The 8,151-nt window shown below is 33.9% G+C and overlaps 2 protein-coding genes and 1 long non-coding RNA gene across 3 annotated transcripts; all 3 read right to left on the reverse strand.

Moving 5' to 3' along the window:
* Nucleotides 1-1,000: 1,000 nt before the first annotated feature.
* Nucleotides 1,001-1,255, reverse strand: LOC116402929. Its single transcript, XR_004215615.1, has 2 exons — nucleotides 1,211-1,255; nucleotides 1,001-1,119 (listed from the first exon to the last, which is right to left on the reverse strand). It is a non-coding gene; the product is annotated as an uncharacterized LOC116402929 (long non-coding RNA).
* Nucleotides 1,256-2,191: 936 nt separating this feature from the next.
* On the reverse strand, nucleotides 2,192-2,848 carry LOC116402905. The gene is made up of 2 exons (XM_031883345.1): nucleotides 2,774-2,848; nucleotides 2,192-2,690 (listed from the first exon to the last, which is right to left on the reverse strand). The coding sequence occupies exons 1-2, from the start codon at nucleotides 2,846-2,848 to the stop codon at nucleotides 2,223-2,225; spliced, it is 543 nt and encodes a 180-aa protein (XP_031739205.1). The 3' UTR covers nucleotides 2,192-2,222.
* Nucleotides 2,849-3,925: 1,077 nt separating this feature from the next.
* Nucleotides 3,926-7,319, reverse strand: LOC116402909. Its single transcript, XM_031883353.1, has 6 exons — nucleotides 7,139-7,319; nucleotides 5,808-7,037; nucleotides 5,487-5,684; nucleotides 4,841-5,189; nucleotides 4,424-4,573; nucleotides 3,926-4,244 (listed from the first exon to the last, which is right to left on the reverse strand). The coding sequence occupies exons 1-6, from the start codon at nucleotides 7,317-7,319 to the stop codon at nucleotides 3,926-3,928; spliced, it is 2,427 nt and encodes an 808-aa protein (XP_031739213.1).
* Between the last annotated feature and the right edge of the window lie 832 nt (nucleotides 7,320-8,151).

Raw genomic sequence — 8,151 nt, forward strand, 5'->3', positions numbered from 1 at the left:
AACCGTAACTCCTCCCTACCGGGGGAAGGAGAGGGGAGACATAACATTTTGTAAGCATGAACTAGAAAGCCTAAGTGGTAATTTTATAAACCATTTTGAAAACTTTTATTCAAATAATTTTAGTGTAATCTTAACAAAGTCTATAGATAATTTAGAACAAGGCATATGATAACACTACTACAAAAATAGGCTCTCTTGACGTTTTTAAATTGTCAAGAGACGGCTCTCTTGACGGTTTTAAAAACGTCGTTGAAGCCAGCGTCAAGAAAGGCAAAGTTCTTGACGGTTGATTAAACGTCAAGAATAGTGAACGTTGACATGACGCTTTATAAACGTCAAATATACTTATGTTTATGACGTTTTAGAACCGTCAAGACTGGTATTGTTTATGACATTTTAAAGCCGTTAAGGATGAACTGGTTTATGACTTTTTAAACCCGTCAAGAATTTTAATATTGATGACATTTTAAAACTGTCAAGAATGTAATTCTTCTTGACATTTGTCAACCGTAAAAAATGCAATTGTTCATGACAGTTTAAAACCGTCAAGCTTGCAATTGTTCATGACATTTTAAAACCGTCAAGAATTTTTTAATTTTTTTTTTAAAAAAGAAATTGTAATTGAATTATGCTGTAATGGAAAGAAATATACTCTGATTATCCTTTAATTGTCCAGCAACAGTTTCATAGATATTTGATATTCATCAAATATAGTTTCAAATCTCAAACATATATAAATCACCATATATATTCAATTCCAAGACTTTACGTATACATAATGAAATAGGCTTTACATTAGATTTCATATGGCATTACATTGCCATGAATCCAAATTAACTTAGAAAGTCACAAAACATGCTAGCTATAACAATAATCAAAAGTATATACGAATGAACCCCCCCCCCTCCCCCCTTCCTCCATATGAACAATTCAAAAGAATTATCGGCTAAAGTTTCTATACATAAAGTTTAGGGTCATAAAGAAGCGACACAACAAAAAATTTCCTACTTCAGAATCACAAAATATTGGTCATAATCATATGTAAGAACCCAAAAAGTCAGCTAACTCAACTCGCACCTCGTCTAGTTCTGCCTGTGAGTATGATCTTCGTGTATCAATCTATAAACATGCAAAATAAATTAAATGAATTAACTGACTATACAAATAAACCAATTAACTCACAAAACCAATAGTTTGATATATAACATACCGCATCGGATATGACAATGCTTCCCCTAGTCACAATTTCTCTCAATACCTCAGTCACTATTACTCGACTTGTAGTGGACACTATATAAAAGCAACAAATTTGAATAACAAAGTAATCCTAATTGCTAGTAGTCTACAAAAATATAATGACTTTAAAAGTTGATACTTGCCTTTACTGTTCGCCATAAAGTTTGTTTTCTACTTTTTTTAATGTTCTTTTGTGACTGAAACATCGCTATTGCTCTGTTTTGACAAGATAAGATTGAACAAATAGTTTAAATATTGTGTACATGCATATAAGAATCAACACTAAATGAAATACTAGATTAACTTACGTGTCGGTGACGTATCTTATAGTTGACTTCGATGTTGTCCTTAGTGAGTCGAGGTAAAATATTGTATCATCATACGCATTTATGGCCAGCAGTGCCCAATGACCCCTAATTATACAAAATATTAGTACTAGTTTTTTGCAATGCAAGTAATAAAATAACTTGACTTACCCAGGATTAAAAGAAGCAAGAACTATTTCGATAATCTTTGAGACCATCAATCTACTGCATAAGTTTCAAACTCGAGATTCTTGCGAGTGTCCGGCAGAGGTGAGGGACGGATCTACAAAGACGTACTGTATATTTTCCTTCGAACCAAGAACAGATGAATACAAGTACCTACAAAATATTATAAACTTGTAAACGAGATACATAAATTTAGATCTAAAGAAATGAAATTGATACTTACGTCATATAGGCCACCAATGTAAATGTTTTGACCTCATTCATGTTACAAAGATCAATGATGTCCTCTCGGAGAACAGAAGTCTTTCGACTAATACCAAAAATGCCAACAGGTAGTGGAATAGTGATACTAGAATCTTTCTCCATTATATTCTCAGCGTATCTGAGAATCAACTTCATTCCCATTGGCAAAACTGACGTCGATACACAGACAACCTCTTTTTCCTTAGGCATTTTTATTAAGGCTCTCTCCTAATTCAAGAAAAACATTCACTTTCAATACGATATGAATATTAAGAATTTGAGTTTATTAGAGGATCGATCACATACCTTAAAGATGTCCAACTCTACTTTGTCGTCATTTACATTGATCTCCTCCACCTCTTTCCCTTCGATTTTATCCATCAACTTACTCTTCCCTTTGATTATTTTCATCGAGTCACTCTCTTCTAAGATATTTGGCTTCGAACAGCTACCATGTCCAGATAATGGTCTAGACAAGTTTGAGTGGATATGTGCTTCTAATTCGCTTACACGCCTTCGAAGTTCTTTATTCTCAAGTATAATCTCATCCTCACGTTTAGATGTCTTTTTTACAGAATGAAAGTAATTGGTAGGAGTAACATACCCACCGACCCCACGAACACGACCGTGATGCTCTTTTGTACCCAATGCTTGGGTTAACACATCGTTAGAAGAGTGTCCTTTTTGAGACGATGAAGACGTATTCATTGAAATCTCATCCTAAAACAAAAACCAATCTAAGTTATAGAAATGTGTAAACAAAACCAATCTAGTTCAAATGTTCAATATACAAAAAGTCTTACAATTTTATGGACAACTTGTTGAACGTCGTCGTTCTCATACTCCCCTTTTTTGTTAACTCGAGCCTTCTTCCACATGATGGCTCGATCCAACTCCGGTTGATTTGAACCTTCCTTTTTCTACATTCCAATTCCATAATAAGATTAGAACAACCTTTGATAAAGTTTGATAAACTTAATAAATTAGTTCTTACCATTTCCTCGATAAGATTGGCATAACCCTTCCTCGAAATCCTATGGTTATACTTGTTCTTAGATCGTCTATCTTGTTGCAGAAGTCTTTTTTCCTATTTTCCAAAAATATTGTTAGTGAGAAAGTAACACACAATCTAAACCTTACAAATATATTTGTTAGTGAGAAAGTAACATACCTGAAAAGTTTCACACAATCTAGACCTTACAAATTCTGCCCAATGATGTTGATCAATGAATGAATACTTTTCTGGTGGAACTTGTAGGAGTTGTGGTTCATCCTTATGTGGCATAATATATTTTGTTGTTAGCCAACACTTAAACTGACGAAACGAAATGCCTGCAGTTTGGATAATATTTTTCCTAGATCTTGGATCAATGACGAATGCGGCCTAAATATTTAAAAGTGATTAATAAAGTATACATCAGGAACATTATCAATATAAGCACATTGAAATTATCTATATACCTCGACCGTACTAAAGATTTTATCTTTCAGCTCTACAGGCACACTTTTCCAGGATGAATATATGATCGGGACATGATAATGTGTTGTTGATCCTATGAAAGACTTCAACTTTGCTCCATTCTCACCAATGGGTACTCCGTCTTCATTGTACATCACCACCTTCTTCTCTCCCAAACTTCTAATGCGAGTGACATTGAACATAATAGTTGGTCCTCGTGGTCTACATATCTGCTTCGGGGTTTCATTTTCAGTATGAAGATGTGCATCATCCTCAATTCCAAATGTTGGTTTCAACTCATCAACACCAGCTTCTTCATCACTAAAGTTGTCCATGTGATGTATGAATCAATGGCTGCCAATCAAAATGAAGAAACAATTAGCATAGTATACAAGTTTTAAACAAAATTAAAAACTGATCAATTAATTGAGATGAATGAGCATAATAAACGAATGGTACTATTAGTTTGAGAATAGTAAAACAAAACCTTATAATATTATGTAGGTATCCATGTGCCTTCACAATCTGCTCGTACGTATGTTAAGATGTTGTCATCCAAGTCATTATTTAAGTCAACATCTGGCATACCATTGGGTATTCCTTCACACTGTAGTATTGTATCACCAAGTTCATCGTTGTTATATCTATCTTCAAAGTCTCTTTGTGGTGGAATAAGCACAACTGACCATCTAACATCGCTTGGATCCTCAACATAAAAAACTTGTTTTGCTTGACTTGCTAGTATGAAGGAGTATGACTTGTGTCCTACTCTATTCAAATCAACTAAAACATAACCAAGTTCATCAATCAGAACACTATCATTGTTTTAAACCCAATCACATTTAAACACAGGAACATTAAACGTATTATAATTCAGTTCCCATATCTCTTGTATGACTCCATAAAATGACATATCTCCGATGACCGGATTTTTATCTTTAGAACTAGACACTTGCATTGTTTTTGCAACTAAGCTAACTCCACTGTTTTGTACACTTCGTTCTTTATCACAAGATTGTGTGTGATAGCGACATCCATTGATTGCATAACCACTATATCTAATAACAAAAGGATGAGGGTCATGAGCAATCCATCGTAAGTTATCTGAAACTCCAGCATTTCAACCTTCAAGCTCAGTTGATACCTAACATGATAATTCATATTTAAAATTGGACACATAACATGTGTAACTAAATTACTATGTTAAGCACTATACCCCTTCCCGTGGCCAATGTATAAAAGTTCGATTATGTTCCTTTTGAAGCCATTTCTGATTTCTAGACTTATTCCGATATTGTAGTTGCAAAGCCTTCATATGTTTTCTTTGTAGTCATCAATTCAAACATTGTAATATAGTTAGATTAAGTATATAAAAGTCAATAAAACAATCAAGAAAGCAAGAAAAACTTACTCTGTATATGGTTGGACATCGACTGTATTTTCCAAAACATATTGATGAGCTTGATGTAGAAGTTCTTGTTGAGGTTTGAAAGGAACTCCCATGGACAATGGTCTACCAATGTTTGAAGTATCTAAATGGTCTTGTGACTTGCGAGTCCCAAGTCCAATGGGATCTACTCCAGATAAGAAATCAGTACAAAATTCAACAGCTTCTTCTATTAAATAACTTTCAGCAATACAACCTTCTGGACGATATCTATTCCTCACAGAGTTTTTAATGACCTTCATGAATCTTTCAAAGGGATACATCCATCGAAGATATATAGGGCCACAAAGTTTGACTTCTCTAACTATGTGTACTGTGAGATGAATCATGATTGTGAAGAATGAATGGGGAAAATACTTTTCAAACAAACTCAATGTTACCACAATATCTTCTTCCAACTTGTCTAGTTGTTGTACGTCTAATACCTTGTTGCATACAGAATTGAAAAAGACGCACAACCTAGTTATAGCATAACGAACATGTTTCGGTAGCACTGATCTTATCGCAATGGGAAATAATTGTTGTATGAGCACATGTCAATCGTGAGATTTTAAACTATGAAGTTTTAAATCTGTCATTGACACAAGGTTTCTAATATTGGAAGAGTAACCTTCAGGAACCTTTATTTCAGACAAAGTCTTCAAAACACATCGTTTTTCATCCTTTGTAAGAGTATAACACGCGGGCGGAATGAATATTTTCTTTTCACTGCTGATAGGGGCAAGCTCTGGTCGAAGTTTTAGATCAACTAAATCGCGTCTAGCATTCAATCCATCCTTACTTTTCCCAGGAATATCAAGAAGTGTACCTAAGATATTCATGCAAACATTTTTTTCAATGTGCATCACATCTAAACAATGTCTAACATGAAGATCCTTCTAGTATGGCAACTCAAAAAAAGAAGATAATCTATTCCAACAAATTTTGTCACTTCTGTTGATCAACCGTTTCTTATGGTTCTTCTTCCCTCTAGAAAATTCAAGATCTTTCAATTTTAAATACACATCCGCCCTAGAAAGTGGCTCTGGAATTGTATCAAGTTCTTTTTTACCATTGAATGACTTCTTTTGTCGTCGATACGGATGATTTCGTGCCAAAAATCTACGATGTCCAAGGTATGCCATTTTCTTCCCATACTTTAACCTTATAGAATTTGTATTATCTCCACAAATTGGGCATGCTTTATACCCTTTCACACAACATCCACTAAGGTTACCATATGCAGGAAAATCATTGATTGTCCACAACAAAACTGACCTTAAGTTGAATGGTTCTTCTCGATAAGCATCATAACATTCAACACCACTTTCCCATAAAAGTTTTAAATCTTCAATTAGTGGTGCTAAGTATATGCCTATGTCATCCCCTGGTTGTTTTGGTCCTGAAATTAGCATTGATAGCATCATGTACTTTCTTTTCATACACAACCATGGTGGAAGATTGTAAATAACAATCACTACCGGCCAACAACTGTATTTAGAACTCATGTCACCATGAGGATTTACTCCATCGGCTGACAATGCTAAACGAAGATTTCTGAGTTCAGAACCGAAGTCTGGCCATTTCATGTCTACTAACTTCCATGCTGGAGAGTCTGCTGGATTCCATAACTTACCATCATTAATTCTTTCAGTAGAATGCCAAGTCAAGTTTTCAGCACATTCAATGCTTCTGAATAGCCTTTTAAATCGTGGAATGATTGGAAAGTACCATATCACTTTAGAGGGAATTTGCTTTCTCCTTTCATTTGTATCCTTGACGTTTTTCCACCTTGATTGACCACATTCAGGACATTCAATTGCATTAGCAAATTCTTTTCTATAGAGACAACAATTATTCGGGCATGCATGAATCTTTTCGTATTCCATTCCTAATGCACCTAATGTTTTCTTTGCTTCATACAATGAATTCGGGAGCTCATTGGTAGTAGGCAGAATTTCCTTCAAAGTTTCAAGTAATTCTGAAAAACTAGTATCACTCCATCCATACCTAACTTTTAAATTATACAATTTGACTAGAGTAGACAACTTTGTGTACTTTTTGCATCCTTCGTACAATGGTTTTTCAGCATCAATAAGCAACTTCTCAAATCCAGTTGGGTCTTTTGAATACTCCTCATGAGCAACTTCAATCATTTCTTTTACACTTCCAACATCCTGATCTTCACATGTATGGATGTCAAACTTTGAAGATTCATCATAGAAGGATGAGTTAGGAAGTCTTCCCCATGCCAAAACCAAATTTTATAACTTTCATCAATACCATTAACATAGAAGTGATCTCTAACACCTTTTCTATTATGTTTTTCACAATTCCCACATTTCAAACAAGGACAACTATTATAGGAGCTAGTTGTATTAGAAAATCCAAATTTGATGAAGTTTTCCACACCCAACTCATAATCTTTAGACAATCTACTTTTGTGCATCCAAGATTTATCCATCATTGTAAATCTAATGAGAAATAAAGTTATTGTCACTATTGATAATTAAAGTGGAAGGACAATGATAAGTAATGCCCTGTATAACCAATGTTGAGAATGTGCATCCAATCTATACAAATCTTCTACAATTATGGTCTTTAGTTTCTACTGCTAAGAGATTTTCATGCATTACAAATGAAACTTAAGAAAATTAAAAGAACTAACTGAACACTCATTTCTTTTTTAAAGTGATCATAAGAAAGAAAGCAATTGCACGGCTGAGTAAGTAAAACAAAATGAGTATCACTAAACAAAGATTCCAGTCATGAAGATCGTAATCAACCATACAACAGAATACCTGAGGAAGACAAGGCCAATTACAACACCAAGTCTTTCAATGGATACTACAACGTAATCATTCAAATAAAAGTGGTTTTAATTTTACCTTAAAATGAAATCTATAACCAAGATCAAGGTTTATGGTTCCATAGGAAACAATTAATTATATTTAGCTTAAAAAAAGACAAAACAGAATTCACCCAATAGAAAAAAGTAAAAACACACAATTGAATTATTCTTATCTAAGTTCTCAATTAGTAGTATTGTTATATGAGATCATCAAAATTACAGAAAGAGGGAAGTTGATTATATGGCCTGCACTCCCAAAAATTTGTTCATACATTCATTTGTTTTCTTTAAATCCTAATAAAATTTGATGGTGAAGAAAAACTACAGTACTTTAAAGATTGAATAAAAGTATACTAATTTCAATCAATTCGAAGTTTACACCTCCATCCTTCCTATCTATTATTGCCAATCATGCCATCTGAGTTTATATAATGAAGAATAATGA

This window comes from Cucumis sativus, chromosome 3, assembly GCF_000004075.3.
Source record: "Cucumis sativus cultivar 9930 chromosome 3, Cucumber_9930_V3, whole genome shotgun sequence".
NCBI classification, from domain to species: Eukaryota; Viridiplantae; Streptophyta; class Magnoliopsida; order Cucurbitales; family Cucurbitaceae; genus Cucumis; species Cucumis sativus.

Bases quoted from the DNA above. Each gene is read 5' to 3' on its own strand.
- LOC116402909 (XM_031883353.1), bottom strand. From the start codon at position 7,319: ATGGATAAATCTTGGATGCACAAAAGTAGATTGTCTAAAGATTATGAG. The intron at 7,038-7,138 runs GTATTGATGAAA...ATACATGTGAAG, and splicing joins AGATCACTTCTATGTTAATG to ATCAGGATGTTGGAAGTGTA. The intron at 4,574-4,840 runs GTAAGTTTTTCT...TTATCATGTTAG, and splicing joins GATGTCCAACCATATACAGA to GTATCAACTGAGCTTGAAGG.
- LOC116402905 (XM_031883345.1), bottom strand. From the start codon at position 2,848: ATGTGGAAGAAGGCTCGAGTTAACAAAAAAGGGGAGTATGAGAACGAC. The intron at 2,691-2,773 runs GTAAGACTTTTT...TTTTTGTTTTAG, and splicing joins AACAAGTTGTCCATAAAATT to GATGAGATTTCAATGAATAC.